The 17,402-nt window shown below is 45.9% G+C and overlaps 3 protein-coding genes across 3 annotated transcripts; all 3 read right to left on the minus strand.

Annotated features, from left to right (window-relative positions):
• Window positions 1–6,828: 6,828 nt before the first annotated feature.
• Window positions 6,829–7,757, minus strand: LOC103651536 (uncharacterized). The gene is made up of 2 exons (XM_008677185.3): window positions 7,524–7,757; window positions 6,829–7,379 (listed from the first exon to the last, which is right to left on the minus strand). The coding sequence occupies exons 1-2, from the start codon at window positions 7,657–7,659 to the stop codon at window positions 7,192–7,194; spliced, it is 324 nt and encodes a 107-aa protein (XP_008675407.1). The 5' UTR covers window positions 7,660–7,757; the 3' UTR covers window positions 6,829–7,191.
• Window positions 7,758–9,971: 2,214 nt separating this feature from the next.
• Window positions 9,972–11,279, minus strand: LOC103651537 (actin cytoskeleton-regulatory complex protein pan-1). The gene is made up of 2 exons (XM_008677186.4): window positions 11,106–11,279; window positions 9,972–10,953 (listed from the first exon to the last, which is right to left on the minus strand). Exons 1-2 carry the CDS (start codon window positions 11,188–11,190, stop codon window positions 10,241–10,243), a joined length of 798 nt encoding a protein of 265 aa, XP_008675408.1. The 5' UTR covers window positions 11,191–11,279; the 3' UTR covers window positions 9,972–10,240.
• Window positions 11,280–12,114: 835 nt separating this feature from the next.
• On the minus strand, window positions 12,115–14,398 carry LOC100273703 (outer plastidial membrane protein porin). Its single transcript, NM_001148115.1, has 6 exons — window positions 14,264–14,398; window positions 14,073–14,140; window positions 13,431–13,541; window positions 13,150–13,239; window positions 12,844–13,052; window positions 12,115–12,769 (listed from the first exon to the last, which is right to left on the minus strand). Exons 1-6 carry the CDS (start codon window positions 14,304–14,306, stop codon window positions 12,463–12,465), a joined length of 828 nt encoding a protein of 275 aa, NP_001141587.1. The 5' UTR covers window positions 14,307–14,398; the 3' UTR covers window positions 12,115–12,462.
• Between the last annotated feature and the right edge of the window lie 3,004 nt (window positions 14,399–17,402).

The raw sequence follows: 17,402 nt of genomic DNA on the forward strand, positions 1-17,402 counted from the left end.
CAACAACAAGTTGCTTCATGGTTACAATTCTGCAAACTTATTGTTATTATTACCAAATGCACAGTCAATCATTAAGATTTAGACTAACATGCACAACACTTATTTAATCCATAAGGCATCTTCAGGGGCTCATGAATACCATTCGTCGTTTTGAGCCATTAGTTGACTTCAGATCAACAAGTAAAATGACCATCAGGGTCTAACGCTCACAAAGACATTCACTGGTTGTATTGTGCTTTGAGGCACATAGGAAAAATGTGTGTGCTTATATTGGTAGTAAAGTGCACGGCATCAGGCCAATGCTGCCAAGCAAAGATTTTTATATGCAGAGATGTATAGTCCAGCTCATTTTATTATTGCCCATGGTTTACCCAATTACTCATACCGTTCTGAAATTGGGTATCGATTTATGCAACATTTTTAGGTATTATAATTTTGAGAGAGAATTTATAACAATAGTTAATAAATTGTGATGCTGCCAGCAAGGCAAACATTTCTCCTCATATTATATACCAATTTGTTCTATATAGCATTATTTCGATCTCTTTATTGTTCAGCAAAAAGAGAAGCTTTGGAATAGAACAGACATGGCCAAGAATTCATTTTATCTGGGAAAATCACCATATAACTAGCTTTTGATGAAGCAAATGATGATAACTGCTTGGCAAGAATGAAAATAGGACTGGTGTCCGCCAGGATCCATCTTCAACAACAGATATTACTGCTCTCATACGAAGAAATCATCAGGAGTAGAGAGGATACAATAGGTCTCTACAAGATCTTCATATTTCTATCACAAATTACCATCACTGACAGTATTGCGGCCGAGAATTGTGGATCTTCCGACGCCAAGAACCAAGGACAAATTAATGCCTAATGTAGCTTCAAGCTTTGTGGTGATGTGGGATTCCATGGCTATTTTTGTACTCTTCTTACTTCTGGTAGATCAGATATAGATTATGGTAAGCATGCCAAGGGGTGGAATACAATGTAGTTCTGCTACATAAACCCCAGATATATGTCTATTCAGGATCGACCTTTACCATTTGGTTTATAGTATATACCATACCAGTCAAAAGATTATCCCAAGTCAATTCAGCGGCTATAAGTATTTAAATTCTGAGAGATGTATGCAACAAAAGCACACAAGCATAGAGGTCCTAGATAGGCCGAGTAAAGTGGTTCGACGAGAACACACAATGTTTTTTTTCACACCAACGTTGTGAAAAAATTCTCAGAATTACCTTTCGATGTACTCGCAACTTCGTGTTGCTAAGGTACTAGCCATTTATCTCAAAGTTCGCTTCATGCCGTTCAGCGACAAATAGCAATGTGCCAACATCTGGTTGAGCAATGTATGACTGAGATTCTAGCATTTATTCATCTGACAAGGTCTTATTGCTTACTAATAAAATCCCAATTTGTGATGTTTTCTGTGCCAAAAAGGCTTTCATGCATTAATATTGAATTTCTTCAGGTTACTTCGGGTAAAACTTTATGCACGAGGAGAGAGCAGAGATTTAACTTATCTGTGTTTCATTGTATTTCGATTTAATTTCCCAGATTTAATATAGTTGTTATGGCCACTTGGCGATATATATAAATATACGATGCCACACAACACAATCAAACAAAATATAAAGTGAAAACAAAATTGTTTACGAAGGTTGCACATAATGTGACTTCAGGACCTTGAACAACCCACCACTATCCACGCGGGTACAAGCTCTAGCGTATCTGGCGTCAACGCGTGTGCGGCCATCAAGGCTACGACAGTATAGCAAGCCTTCGTAATAAGCGCAACAGGCACAATTATGGCTCGGTAATTGGGGTACACGATAAGTCCACGCAACGTGCGCAACAGGCGCAATTGTGACCCGATGATCACGGCAGACGGACAGTGCCTACAGGGCTTGCGAAAAATACGCGACTCGGCGATGGCGGTCTGACTCAACGAGAGCGATCCGATTAATGGAGAGCGCGACATAGCAATCATATGACGCAGCCAAGTTCGAACGGCACAAATACTGCGTCGTGTTGCCAGGGCGCAGCCAATGCTCAGCCAATGCCATAACTCAGCCGATTAATATATAGTGCAGCATGATTGACACGTGTGAGTACCCAATATATCATTTAATCGCTTGACGTGAGTACAAAAGCTCAACGCAACCTAAATATTTCGAGCGATTTAAGTATGCACAGTATATAACCTTCATATGCATTTTAATAATTTCTGCCAATTATCTACTACGGGAAATAAAAGTAGAAAAATAAACTCCAGAACTAATGCATGAACATAGCACATCAGGTGCAACAAGAATTTTACCATATTCAAGCATGTATTTTTCCACTAATTATTTGCGACAGGAAATAATTAATGAAGATATAAATTGCGACAGAAAAACATGCTTAGTTTTATTTATTATTTGCATCATTAATCATGAAATATCATAGAATTAATAATAGGGAGCATGATTATAAATTTATATAAATTCAGCAGGAATTTTATTTATATAAAAAACAAGAATGAGATTAGCAACTAAGTCGAATTAAATAAAAATGCTAAGGAGACGTCATTATCCTATGTGCATAAGCACGCTATGGATCCCATGACCCTGGCCTTTTCTGTTGACCGCACATGCAATATGACCATTGCATGCATGCACCTCATGCACTTTGACTGGATCTTTTCTTACGTTGGTTGGATGAGGTCGCTGCTTATCCGTGGCATGCAGTGCCGCACTGGAAGCGAGGGGAGTGAGAGATCCGGTTTTCGCTCTCTTTCCCGCACGTCCTTATCTTCACGACTGGTTCACATGCGTGGCCGGCTCTGGCGTTTCACACCAGGCATCTCGGCGTAGGACTCCTAGTAGTCATAACCTGAGCCCTCTCGTGCGGTCGTGCCACCACGCCCTCCACTCTTGCACCGTGCCGCGCGATAGCTCGTGCTGCTGGCCCGCGCTGGTTGCGGCCACCCAGAGCACGCACTGACGCACCGTCTGCGGTTGCGCGTAGGCGGCACAGATAGGCAGCCAACGCTAATGGCGAGGAACCCAGCCCACCGACCACGGGACTGATGCAGCTCGCGGGAGGGAGACAACCAGTCCACAATAAGCAGCGGAGGCCACTGCGAGGGCCGGCGCGCCGCCTGTTCTTCGAGAACAGTAGATCCAATCGACTTAGAAAGACATACAGACATACCATTCCATTACGTAGAGGGAGAATCGAAGCCTGTCGCGTAGGACAGTTCGGCTAGGCCGGAGACCTGCCGGCTTGACGAAGACTTGATGTAGATCAAATCCGTAGCAACGTTGAGGTAGAGCGTGCTGATAACGTGTTGAGAACTACGTTACCACGGATCACCAGATCCGCTCCCTTCCCTCCCGTCAGCAGTAGAGGCGCGAGAAGTTGTGGAAGACCCGTCTCCCTTCCCATTAGCACGACAGAGGAAACACAATAGACACGGTGTAGGGTTGGGCCTCTGGCCTCTTTCTCTTCTCTCTTCCATATGAAGGGTACATGTTCTATATATAGAGACGCGATAGCCCTCAGGGCTATATTCGGTATTTGCCCACATAACCCTTCATTAGGGTTTCTCAACAGTATGCATGAGTTCGGCTTCCTTTCATCCTTCGCGTGCTTCATTTATACGCGAGGAATCCAACTACAAATCACACACCTCTGTACACGGTAGACACCACGAAACACTAATTTAGGCATTCGTGGGCGACAAGAGCCTGTGCACGAGGAACGCGCCGAGCGCGAACCCGGCGACGGCCGCCGCGGCCATCTGCCCCCTGCCGCCGAGGGCCTCTGCCCACGTCGTCGCCTCCGCCCGTGTTAACGACTCACTACCCGTGTGTATTGATTGAACTCAACGGTAGCGATTACAGAGAATTAGAGTTTAGAAGGAAGAACAGTAAGAAGATTGAGGATAGGAGAAGAATGTCGAAGCCACTCTAGAAGGGTCTAGAAGAAACTAGAGAGGAAGGTAAGGATACATGGAAGAAAGACAACTGGAGAAGAGAGATTGAACAACCGTATTCTAAATAATCCCCTCCATCTTGGCGACCGCAATGCTCCTTTTGTAGTGTTTCCCTTAGCACATGGGCCGGCATGGGCCGTTAGGCTCACATTCTCTAACATTCTCCCCTTCTTAAAAATTGACTTGCCCTCAAGTCGATGTATAGCATTACTTCCACCAGGATCCCAGGAAAATTGCAAGCACCGCTCAAAAGTACAAGGAATTTGCGCTGTGCTGTTTGACGTTGCAGCCTCCTCATCCTGGTGACCAGCATGTCCTAGAAGATTGACAAGGCAGCTATAATGTTTGATTCTCATCTCTATTTGATAGACCTCCTTCATGGCTTGGAAATGCCTCTGTCCTTCATCGACCAAGCCACCATGGCAACATGCACTCAGTACTCCAGGGAACGTGATACCATTAGGCTTTGTTTTGCTTCTCGGCTGCTCTTCAAATAGTTCAAGAGCCTTGCTTGCCTGACCATTTGTGGTCAGATCACAGATGATGTCAGTCCAGGCTGCAGCATCTTTGCCTTGCATCTGCACCAAGATTTGAAGTGACTTGTCAACATGCCCACACTTCGAGCACATCTCCATCAATGTTGTTCCACAGACTGCATCAATCTTCATATTCCTGTCTTCAGCATACCAATGGACCCATTCAAATTGATCAAAAGCACCGATGTTGGCATAGCATGTGAGGAGAGTGATAACAAAGAACTTGTCAGGCTCCACACGTTGTAACTGCATGTCTTGGAACAATGTCAATGCCTCAAGCCAAAGCATCACGAACTTGAGGTCGAAGACCACTCTGCCCGGATCCCATGGAGTTAGCAAGCCAATGATCCATATCAAATATTTACCACAACTGATCATATGTGTCACTCCAATAGAGGCAAGCATCAGATGAAGCTCATGAAAAATATAGCCATTGGCCACTTCTAGCATTTCTGGTAGTAAATGTCTTTCTATGTTGGTGGCTAACTCCTGTGACCAAGACTTGGGCAATAGAATATTAGGAAATGAAAACTGTGCACCACAAAATATCTCAACTGATGATGAATACTTGAGCTTTCTGAAAAATAATAGACTGTTCAGGCCTGTAATTGCCAATAAAATCAGCTGTGATATGAACTGAAATTTTCTAATTATGCTAGCTGAGAAAAATTCACCATGTGACTGCTGCCAATATATTGGTAGTCCAGAAAATCGAAACTGGGTTAATTCCTGACCATCCCAAGGAGCAAACATATCAGCTTCAATGAAATGTCCCTGGAAGTGTTGCAAACTTAGTAGATCGAAGCCATAGAATATCATGTGCACCCGCTCATTGTGTTGAATAAAGTAGCAATCAGGAGCAACGATTAGCCACACCACACCTCTGTCATGCTGATTGTATAAACCAGTAACTCTAAAAAAATTCCTAACAGTCCAAGTAAACACCATGACACCTGGAATCGAGCAAACAATGGCTCCCTTCAAAAACACCAGGTCGGTCTCCACATAATATGCCTTCTTCCATCACATCTATGCAGGTCTGGTGTTGTGGCATGTTTAGTGCAATTTTCATTGCTTGCTGTCTTGCTGCATTTAACAGAGCACGAGCTTTAGAGAATAGTCCAATATCGTGGCTGAGACATTTGGTCGAACACTCGAGGGGCGAGCTGCTTCTTCTATCTATCTTCAACTTGAAGATGGTGAGGGAGCAGCCGAGCTAGCGGTAGTTGGGGGCAGTGAAGAAGGTGACGAACTGGTGGTCGGGGAAGTACTTGTATCCGTCCTCCACCACTTGGTGCGCCCTGCACATGATGTCCAGCTCCTGCGCGTGGAGGAAGTCCGCCGTGACATCGGCGTCGAAGGTGCCGGACACGCCGCGGTCCTGGCCGGACCAGAGCAGGTGGATGGAAACCCTGTCCTCGATCTCCAGCTCGACCCAGATCACCTTGGAGGAGCCATCGGCCATGTCGGCGATGAGGCATTCCGACGGAAGGCGGCCCGAGCGCGACGACCCAGGTGTCGACGTGCACGTCTGGGCCGAGGAACGAGCCGCCGGGCTTGGCGAAGATGCTGTCGTACGTGTCGACGTGGAGCACCTCGCGACCACCCGTATTGACCCACAGGCGCTCGCCGGCCTGCGCCATCCTGATGAGCTCGTCCATGGCGCGCTCGGTGAGGCCCGGAGTTGAACATGTGGTGAGCGCCTCCATGTAGTTGGCGCCGGGAACATCGTGGAAGGCTGACTCCGAAAGCGACGTCTCTATGTTGTCTGGCGGATCTAGGTCGATGACGAGCTTGTCCTGCGAGGGCATGCACCTGCGCGCCTCCTCTCTTTCCTTGAAGAAGGCGGAGCCCATGAGGCCGGAGTTGGCCCCGTTGCCGAGGAAGGCCGCGTGGTCGAGGTTGAAGCCGTCAAACTGAGCGGCGTAGGCCGGGACGTAGGAGTCGAAGGGCGCAGCAACGTCGACGATTCTGGCTGCGCACGCATCAGCGGCAAGCAAGCGTGCCGCGAGCGCGACCTCTCGCCCCGCATCGGCCGCTCCCTGGCTTCTATCTTCGTGGAGCTTCGCATGCTCGACCTCTTCCCGTTCCAGATCGCGCGCCTCACGCAGATCGCTGGCCGCTACTTCCTCTGCCTCAACTTCGTCTCCAAGGTACGGTTCTGGCTCCCGCTTCGCATTCCACTGAGAAAACCTTGCGTCCCACTTCGCGTTCTGCTCGTCGAAAAGCCTGCCGATCTCGTCGAGGAGAAACTTAACGGCAGCGGGATCCATGGAGCTTGATCGAGAATCGACCCTCCGATACCAATTGTTAACGACTCACTACCCGTGTGTATTGATTGAACTCAACGGTAGCGATTACAGAGAATTAGAGTTTAGAAGGAAGAACAGTAAGAGGATTGAGGATAGGAGAAGAATGCCGAAGCCACTCTAGAAGGGTCTAGAAGAAACTAGAGATGAAGGTAAGGATACATGGAAGAAAGACAACTGGAGAAGAGAGATTGAACAACCGTATTCTAAATAATCCCCTCCATCTTGGCGACCGCAATGCTCCTTTTGTAGTGTTTCCCTTAGCACATGGGCCGACATGGGCCGTTAGGCTCACATTCTCTAACAGCCCGCGCCGGCGCGGCCGCGCACTCCTCCTTGGCCTCGATCAGCGGCCTCGCCATCACCATGTCGGTCTCGCACACCGGCTGCTTGGGCACGGTGAGGTACAGCACGGTGCCGTCGAAGCGGCCGGCGACCCCGTCGAGGTTGGCCGTCTGTGGAACCGCACGTACCCGGCGGGACGCTCGCCGCGGACCGTAAGCCAGCCGCCGGAGTTCAACTGGACCTTGAAGTCCTCCTTCTTGAACCCTTCACCATCATCGATCACGCACGTCATGCAATAATAGCAACTAGCGCCATCTCATCTCATGAGGCATGGCATGACACGCAGACGCGATCAATCCAACGTGGAGTAGGAGTATATATATATAATATAATACTTAAATTAATTACCTGGAAGATTGAGGCGAATGACGTAGGTGTTGGCGCCGTCGTATAACTCCAGCTTGGGGTCGATGTCGGCGACGGCGCAGGCCTCTGGCGCGCCGCGAGCGCCCTTCGCTGATCCCTTTGGCTCGCAGCTAGCCATGAATTGCTGTTGATCTGGATCTGGAAACCAGCCGCGCGGCCGGTGATTAGCTAGAGGCTAGAGCTGAGCTGATTAGCTAGTCTTATTGTTACCGTCTTATTAGGCCCAAGGATGGGTCAAAAGTATATATACGTAGTGACCACGGTAGGCGTCTCTTGTGTGTTTTGTTGGTTATTCCCAACTTTCCTTCGAAGCTGCAGCAGAAAATTAATCGAGTTTGTCGTCGACGTCTGGGATCTCTGGCGGCCGGTGCCTTGCTTTCGGCACCCATGCGGCAAGCCCTCGTCTGAAGAAAACACAAGTGTATCACTCGTTACAAAGGCAAACGTCGAAGTGCATGGACAAGCACTACTAGTGCGTATCCTCCTCTCTTAGACCGTCTCCTGTGGAATATGTAGGGATACAGAACTATAGATGGTATTGTTTAATACTTCCACCATCTTATAAAATAAGGTGTACATATTTTTAGAAAAGATAATATTTTAAAACTTTGACCAACAATTCAGCAAAAAACATATTTTTTAGTATGTATGTTATATACTTGAATTTATATTAAAAAAATACTTTAATATGATGCTCAATTTGTATTTATTGATGTCATATTTAAAACAAAAGAATTAATAGTCAAAGTTCCACTGTAAAGACTTTTTCAAAAAATATATATGCATTATTTTATGGGATAGAGAAAGAGTATTGTTTGCAGAGAGAAGTTTGAAGCAATGAATAAGAGATGAAATAGGGGATCCGTTGGAGATAACCTTACATATAGAACTTGGTAAAATTTAGGTGTCTGAATTTTAATTTTCTACAAGTTAGTTATTACATATATTTTACATTAAAATTTTAGTTTTAGTTCGTTATGGTTTCAGTAGGCACAATCTAAGTTTTTTATTGTTTCAAGAATAAAAATATTTATTAGAAAAAAAATAAATCGGACAAAATCTGTTTTGTGTTGCCACAAAAAATAACTGATAATTTTCAGTTGTTTCTATAGTTAGGCAGGGACAAAATTTTGATATATCATAACATAAAGATAAAAAATAAATCACATAACTAACAATTTACTTATATTAGTTAGTGCTATAAGGGTATTACCTAAAATCATCTTAAAATTCAGACATATGATATAAAATATAAGAGAGGTGCATATTTTTAGCTTAGGGATTACCTCCCATAGTCCCATATCCGGGTGAAAAGGTCTCTCATAGACATGTTATTATAAGAAAAAAAATGGATGCCTTACACACAGATTGATGGCTTGTTTAGAGAAGGGGATTAGAGGGGATCGATAGACAAGCATGTGCGTGATCGATCTCGCGCGCACGCTACTGGCAGGCGTAGGACGAGAATTTACGGGGGCCAAGATAACCACGTGGCAAAGTCAAGCAAGACCGAAAAACTAGTGTTGCATAGAATGCAAGTTTTATATCAATACACAATACAAGTTAAAATAAAATACACAATACAAGTTAAAATTAAAAAAAAGAAACACACATGCCGCTAACTTCTTCCTGAACAAATTGAAGTGTGCATACCTGTCGAATGTCTATCCCCTAGAACAGCGGGTGCACCGGGAAGGGGTTGGTGTTAGGCGACCTCTCCAACATGGAGCTAGGGCCCACTGGTTTACCAAGTTCGCCGACCGCCGAGGATGTGTCACATCGTTGCGACGAGTGAGATAGGGCTTGCCAGATGTGTCGGCGTCGTGACGATGATAAGTGGGATGAGGGGTGTTGGTAGGGGTTGAGGTCGGACGGCGTCACACGTTGGGAAGGAGGTAGTGGCGGGCGGAATCGAAGCAGACTGGTTCGAACGACGTCAGATAGAATAAGGTTAAATAGATAGATGCGATGTCTAGACCAAGAAGGAGGACGAAAGTCGGAAGGACTAGGGTGATCTGGCGAGAAAATTAGAACATCGTCGATTTAGTCCAACTAAAACTTCATTTTTTTTCTATACTTAACATTGAATAGACGTTAGGTGCATGAGATTTTACAAAAATGAGAGAACCATGGCCACTTTTGCCCCTCCTATGATCCGCCCTTGATGCACGCCCATGAAGCTAGAAGGCGTGATGCACGTCGACCGATCGGAGCGCTAATTATTAGCTCTAGAGGTTTTAGATAGGACCTTAGAACATAACTAGAAGTATTTATATTGTATAAATAAATAAAAATCCACGATAATATTGGTCCATTTTATTCAATCTTGCCCCATATATTAGCGAAGACTTAAGAGTCCGAGCGTACAACGTGTTGGGTTAGTGCCATTACACTTTTGAAATAACAAATGTACACATTAGAGAGGGACAATAAGGTTAACGACCAAGGACCAACGTGTTGTGTCGAAGGCTAAGACAACAAGTATCGTTGTGAAACATGGGGATATATACACCTAATCACCGATGTACAACAATGACCGTTACTTCCAAATGTACATTGCATGCATCGTCTCTTATCTTCATGCATATTACTGATGGATGATGGATATCTACAAGTGTAAGAATCAATATATAGAGTTGGCGATCCTGCTCTTGTTCTGACGATGATGTCTGTCCGATCCATGATGATGCACGGGTTGATTAATTCCTGCAGAAGATCCTATTGGAGACCAAGACGCCAAGTGCGAAGGCGGCGACGGCCGTAGCGATCACCTCTTTATTCTTGTTGAGCGCCTCCGCCAACTTCACCCCCTCCTCCACGGCGCGCTCCTTCCAGTGCTCCCACTTCCTCTCCAGCTCCGCCTTGGCCTTGGCCTCCGCCACCCTCGCCCGCGCTGCCTCGATCCTGCGCGCGGCCTCGCGGGCGACCATCTCCCTGTGGCCGGCCCTCGCCTTGCCATCCTGATGATCTTGCGCCTTCTCGTTCGACTGAGGCGGCGGCGGCGGCGGCGCCGTGGGCCTGGCCTTCTCGTCTTCCTCTTTGCTACTGGCCGTCAAGCTCGTCGTCCTCTCCTCCGCCTCGGCGGTCGTCCGCTCCTCCGTCGCCGCGCCACCATGGCCACCGCCAACCTTGGCGCCCAGCTTGCCCTCCTGATCAGCTGGCTTCTTACCGCCGGCGACTCGCGCCTCCTCCTTGGCCTGCGGCGGAGGGGGCGGTGCGGGGGCGGCGGGCAGCTTGGGCATGGTGAGCGTGAGCACGTTGCTGTCGAAGCTGTAGGTGATGGTGTCATGGTTGGCCGTATCGGGCAGCTGGAACGTGTTGTGGAGCCACAGCGCCTTGCCGTCGCTGCCGAAGACGATGATCCGGCGGGCCTCGCCGTCCACGTACACATTAAAGTCCTCCCCCTTGAACCCTTCCATTGTTTGATCCAACCAAGGAGGAGGAGGAGAAGGTAAGTGGACAGAATGGTCAGCTAGCTTAGGTGGCACGAAGCATGCATTTTGAGCGTCAGCAGCTCAGCTGTCGCCCAAGAGAGAAAGAGAAACACGCACTGCCAGGCCTCACCTGGGACTGGGAGGTCGAGGCGGAGGAGGTGGCTGGCGCCGTCGTCGAGCCACTCGTAGACGGGGTTCACGTTAACGGTCGTCATCGCCGGCGCCGCGGGTGTTCTTGTGCACGTACGCACTCTGATGGTATTTATGAGCCTGGTTGGTGTGCCTTTGGTAGCTAGGTCAGTGGCCGTGAGGAGGAAGGAGGATGGATGAACAGGAGCGCAGCGAGCCTTCACTCATTCTAAGCTTTTTCCTGAGGGCAAGAAAAATCTAATCGTTGTCGATTTCTTTGTGATCTGAGTCTGACCACGGAGGAGAGCACCAAATGGCTTGGGGTGAAGGATCGGACAAAGGATCTCGGCTCTGGCGGAGCCACCACGGCAGCACCACCGTACCCACCAGTGAATGAGTGAAAGGGTGATGGGCATGTATTGTACGTGCTCCGTTCCGTTGCCTTTCGGCGCGCGGCACGGTAACGCACTGCTTTGGCTTGGCTACCTCGCCTACCTGCTTCACTACAACGTTTTCCGTTTGTCCAACCAATTCGTGAATTCGATCGATGTATATGATGGGCTGATGGCCAGACTTCAAACCCTGGCTGCATTGAACTCACGTCTTGTCGTCACGGACTAGGTGCCGTCAACTGACTGTGACAGGAGGCACGCACTGCTTTGAATCCTAAAATACTAGCGCTTGCAAATCAGGTAACAAACATTGTGAAGGATGAATCCTATAGCTCATCCATCATATCACTTCTCTCATCTCATATTTCAAACCTACTCTTTGAACAATACAGTCTATAGTATAGAACAATGTTTTACATGATCATATACACAATTTGCTGGAGACAACTTAAACTATTAACAACAGGTACCGATGGCAATGGAAGCATAAGGTAGTCTGAGCTAAAACCAGGTGGCAAGCTTATCGCAAAGGCAGTCTTTTAAGAAGAAAAAAAGTGACTAACTGTAGTTCTGAAACCAAGGACTCAACGTTGGTTTTTCTTGTCATTACCCCCAATAAAAGCTGGAATATATAATTACATAATATATGTATTCCACAATAAACAATCCCACTATTATCCAGACATCCAAACGCATGACAGACTAAGGAATGGACATAGAAGTGAACACAAAATAACCACCATCATATTTGGCAAGCTTAACAATAGGTCTCAATCACCAGAATTATTAACAGGGCGCTGGGAATTAAAGCATAAAATCAATCCTAATATTTTCCTATGAAATTGATCATGGAGAGGAATATGTAATTCAAGATCCAAACGGTGCCGCAAAGATGACACCAGGCCATGCTTATTCCAATCCATCCGAATCGAAAATAAAATCCTAGAGCCCCAAACACTCAGCATTTCAGTGCTTGAGCACCAAGGACAGGCCAACTTTCGTACTCTTCTCAATTGCCCTGGTGTCGACCTCACCGGAGACGGTGATGAATGACTTGGGACGCCATTCATGCTGGACAAGGGCACTGGCCATGCCATAGTTGTTGAAACGTGCCTTGACAGTCGTGTGGGGATCCAGTGAGTGTTGAGACCCAAATATTAGTGTGCTCTCATTTCTTGAGATGCTGTGAGACAGCTCAGCTCCAACAGCAGTGCCTGAATGATGCTTTACCAGGTGGTAGTAAGACGCAACCAGGGTATCACCGTGGTTATTCCTGATTAAGTTTTTCATGGTTATTCACCATAGTAACATAGAAGCGGTTGCAAGACCAATGTCCGTGATACTCACAAATGAAGGGAAGCAATAAGATCTGGATTGGCGAGGCTCAGGGCAGCATTGTACTTAGTGAAATTGCTAGTCTCCGTATCAAATGAAACATCAACGCCAACTGAGAGTGCTTTGCTTCCAAAGGCACCAGAAAGGTTAACCATAGGGTTGGAATTAAGCCCGATGCTTGCATTCACACCAGTATATTCATGTAGGTACTGAAGTTCAAGCTGATAAGACAGAGAAAAGGAGGATAAGTGGTTTCCTTACTGGTTACCATGTTGATCGAAACAGTTGAGTAAATCCATATAGTTAAAACAAACATACCTTCCCTGACCTCTGGTCCGGAACAACCAAAGTGAGAATTGATTTGAGCCCTGGAGTACCAATCTCATCAACAGTGATTGTTGTCAAAAGCTGGAAGATATGAAATTCAAAAGAAATTCATAAGCCTCAACAAAAAAAAAGAAGGTATCCTCACAAGTTGAGAATATGATGCATAGAAAATAGTTAGATGTGCAAACCAAAATAGAATAATGGGAAACAAAGCAGAAACTAGATTCTCATAACCTTGGTTAATTTGATAGAGGGAAGTGGAACATGCTTACATCTGATTCTGAGTTCGCTTTGACATCGACCGTCAATTTATTGTTCTTAATTTGAGTGTGAAGATCGCCAAAGGTGGACTCATTTTTCCTTGTTCCTGCAGCTGTGATTGCCTGTATGAAAAATCCAAGATCAATGCCAGAGCACAAACCACATATAGAATTTGAGATACAGTCAACCAATACTGCATTCTGACCCCTACTCGTCTATTCAGTAAAACGTCACCAACTCACGTGCATTGACTGAAGCTTTGTTGTGTTACCAAGGAGGGGGGAAATGCACGAGGACGATGCAATTTCAGGAAAAGGAGAGAGACCGGAACCATCGTAATTAAGAGAGAGGAGATCCTGCACATGCATAATGTAATCCAGAAAAGACAGGACTCCAAGCATGAGATCCGGCACACATTGTACGCAATAAAACAGTGGTCGGCGGTCGCTGCTCTCTGCACAGAATCAACAAGGACGGCCGATTCGATCGTTGGAAATGGGCTTGGTGGCTCCCATCTGTTTGGTAAGTCCGAAAGGAATCGGACTCCCAGTCCCAGTGAACTCCACCAAGGACTACGCGGCGAAATTGCGGTATCCCCGGATGCGCGCTCAGGTGAGGAGATGGTGATGGATTAGGAGGGCGGGAGCACTCACGATGCCATGGGGCGAGCAGGTGGTGAGGGAGAACTTCTGGTGCGTGTTGTAGTCCTTGTACAGCAAATCTGCGAACAAAGGGAAACGAGATAACACACGTCAGGATCATTCGGTTCCCGGGCACCGGAGAACATGAACAGAACTGAAATCAGGAAGTAAGAGGAGGGTAGAGATGGCGTGCTAGACTCGACCTCTGGTCTTCTTGCCGATGTCGGTGTAGAGGCCGGGTGCCATGGTGGCTGCGGGCGGGAGGCTAGACGAAGACGAGTGGTACGGAGGGGGAGAGGGGGAAGATGGCAGCGGCGGAGTCGCCGACCAGTTAAAATGGACCCGCGGCAGATCTTGCTTCGTTATTCTCCTGTCTTTTCTTTTTCTTTTCAGGAATATCACATCATCGTGTCTCCTCGTACTTCGCGGGACGTGGGATGCAACACGCGGAGGCTGACAGCTGGGTCAGGCAGTTCGGGACCCACATCCACGTCACTCGTGGACGTTCGCCTTTGCCTAGCTAATTAGGGCGTGTTTTGGATGGCTACGTGTTCTACTTCTAGTGTGGAGCTGTTTAAATAGTTTTAAAAATACTTCTAATATAAACAATAAACGAAATAATTTATTTAAATGTCTTCTAAACATTGATAGCTCTAGCTTTATCATTTTTTGGAGCACCTAATGACTTACTCCACCAAATCTATCAAATTTTCTGGAGTTGAAATTAGCCCAGACAGGATCTTACTCTCTCTGTTTCCATTTATAATTCATTTAATTTTTTTATTCAAGTTTAACCGGCTTGTTTGATTAAAAATCATATTTATTGTTAATTTTTCTTTGATATTGTTTAGCATTTAATATACTTTAAATATGACTTTAATTTTTTTACTAGGTGAGTGCCCGTGCGTTGCAACGGATACATATAATATCATGGTAACTTATGTACATCTAGACAGTGTTAGGTAATACATGAAAACAAACGATATATATATATATATATTATCTTCAATCTTAATATCTTATAGGTATGTGCCCGTGCATTGCAGCGGAACATAAATTTACATAAATTGACGAGCCTCTAATGGCTCAGAGCCCTAGTGACAGGCGACTCGAGCGCAATGGTAATGGGAACCCTCATGGGGAACAGTGCCTTGTTGCAGAGGAGCGCGAGTCCGAGCGAGCCACCACTTGACGCCTTGAGCTCTATCGTCCTGTTGTGAGGATGCATTTGCCACGAGCTCCCTATATAAAACGGGTTGTTCAGATCATAATAACTAAAACAATGGTGTGCCAAAATTTTTATTACTACGCTTAAAGACTCAGACAATACTCAGAAAGCTAACAAATATCCTTATCTAATTGCCTCATTCTTGATGGCAGAAAAAATATAGATCAAGCAAGCATATTAAGGTTATAGTATTGGCACAATTACGCTTTCAAGATAATAACAAACCACATGTGCAGCTCAAGGTGTCTTGACGGTAGGCACATACAGAAGCGTGGCCTCAGACCCTCAGTGCATTAGAAACATGGAATGGTAACTGTGCCATGGGAATGGTAATGTTAGCCCAATACGAGGTATCCTGAAGCTTCTCATCTTCAAATCTGACGCTATCCACCTTAATCCGTTGAAATTTAATCACAGTCTTGAGCTGAAGTAGATAAACAAAACAAAAATTTATCACAATATTGATGGCGTTGGTCAAACAGACATATAATGCCTACTTCAACTTGCTCAGAACAAAAAAGAACATGAAAGGTTGATGGACCTAATAAGATTGTTATTAGGGGAACCAAGCGTAAGATCAACAACGACATCACTGGTAAGATTACTCGCATAATCTCTATTATACAAAGTACTGACATGCAAGCCACAATGATACCAGAGGATCCAAAAGTCTCACGTATAGCAAATGCAATATATTTATAAACCTCATCTTGATGAATTCATGCTAGTGCACATCGTACCGACGATCAGTAATTGATCATTGTGGAGGCATTTCTAAAACATAATGCAAAAGCATGTTGCTAAGGAAGATAGTAACAATTTTTAGAGAATAGGTCAGCTACAGTACTCATTGGCCATTGCCAAATACAGAAAAGAAGCTGGTGTGCTAATTAATTTTTAGTAGTATTCAGATCGCGTGGACATTTCAAAACCAAATGGAAGTGCTTCTCCCTCAGACTACAAGGTAAAAAGTAACCTTATGATTGAAGAACCATGACAAAATGTATCCTTTAATTGCATAACTATAATACAAAGCAATACAACAAAAAACTTCAATATAAATCCAAATTTCATTGGCAGAAAAGCTAAACACAGAATTGAGTGCTTCCTTGGAACATGATGCAAGGGAAATCATAGGATGTGCGTACACATACCAGTTCAGCCTTCTCAAAATCTGCCTCACTCTGAGCCGCATCTTCAAGGTTAGTTGGAAGGGTTGGGATAGCCCAATTGATGCAATAGATCTTCCTTACCTGAATCTCAACCTGCAGTTACATCCGAAGCAACCAGAGACAATCTATTCATTGGTTGAATATAGACAGTTGAAAGTCGCCTAGAGGGGGGGGGGGTGAATAGGGCGAATCTGAAATTTACAAACTTAATCACAACTACAAGCCGGGTTAGCGTTAGAAATAGAAACGAGTCCGAGAGAGGGCGTAAAAACAAATCGCGAGTGAGTGAAGAAGTGAGACGCAAGGATTTGTTTTACCGAGGTTCGGTTCTCGGAAACCTACTCCCCGTTGAGGAGGCCACAAAGGCCGGGTCCATTTCAACGCTTTCCCTCTCTCAAACGGTCCCTCGGACCGAGTGAGCTTCTCTTCTCAAATCAACCGGGAACAAAACTTCCCCGCAAGGACCACCACACAATTGGTGTCTCTTGCCTCGGTTACAATTGAGTTTTGATCACAAGAACAAATGAGAAAGAAAAGAAGCAATCCAAGCGCAAGAGCTCAAATGAACACAACAAATCTCTCTCACTAGTTACTAAAGCTTTGTGTGGAATTGGAGAGGATTTGATCACTTGGGTGTGTCTAGAATTGAATGCTAGAGCTCTTGTAAATGGTTGGAAGGTGGAAAACTTGGATGACTTGAATGAGGGGTGGTTGGGGGTATTTATAGCCTCAACCACCAAACTAGCCGTTTGGTGAAGGCTGCTGTCGCATGGCGCACCGGACAGTCCGGTGCGTCACCGGACAGTGTCCGGTGCGCCAGCCACGTCACCCGGCCGTTAGGGTTCGACCGTTGGAGCTCTGACTGGTGGGGTCGCCTGGCTGTCCGGTGGTGCACCGGACAGGTACTGTAGACTGTCCGGTGCGCCGTCTCGCGCGTGCCTA

This window comes from Zea mays, chromosome 3 (genome assembly GCF_902167145.1).
Source record: "Zea mays cultivar B73 chromosome 3, Zm-B73-REFERENCE-NAM-5.0, whole genome shotgun sequence".
Classification (NCBI taxonomy): Eukaryota; Viridiplantae; Streptophyta; class Magnoliopsida; order Poales; family Poaceae; genus Zea; species Zea mays.

Bases quoted from the DNA above. Each gene is read 5' to 3' on its own strand.
- LOC100273703 (NM_001148115.1), bottom strand. From the start codon at position 14,306: ATGGCACCCGGCCTCTACACCGACATCGGCAAGAAGACCAGAG. The intron at 13,053-13,149 runs GTATGTTTGTTT...CTGTCTTATCAG, and splicing joins CGGACCAGAGGTCAGGGAAG to CTTGAACTTCAGTACCTACA. The intron at 12,770-12,843 runs GTGAGTATCACG...AAACTTAATCAG, and splicing joins CTTATTGCTTCCCTTCATTT to GAATAACCACGGTGATACCC.
- LOC103651537 (XM_008677186.4), bottom strand. From the start codon at position 11,190: ATGACGACCGTTAACGTGAACCCCGTCTACGAGTGGCTCGACGACGGC. The intron at 10,954-11,105 runs GTGAGGCCTGGC...AAACAATGGAAG, and splicing joins CCTCGACCTCCCAGTCCCAG to GGTTCAAGGGGGAGGACTTT.
- LOC103651536 (XM_008677185.3), bottom strand. From the start codon at position 7,659: ATGGCTAGCTGCGAGCCAAAGGGATCAGCGAAGGGCGCTCGCGGCGCG. The intron at 7,380-7,523 runs GTAATTAATTTA...ATGATGGTGAAG, and splicing joins CATTCGCCTCAATCTTCCAG to GGTTCAAGAAGGAGGACTTC.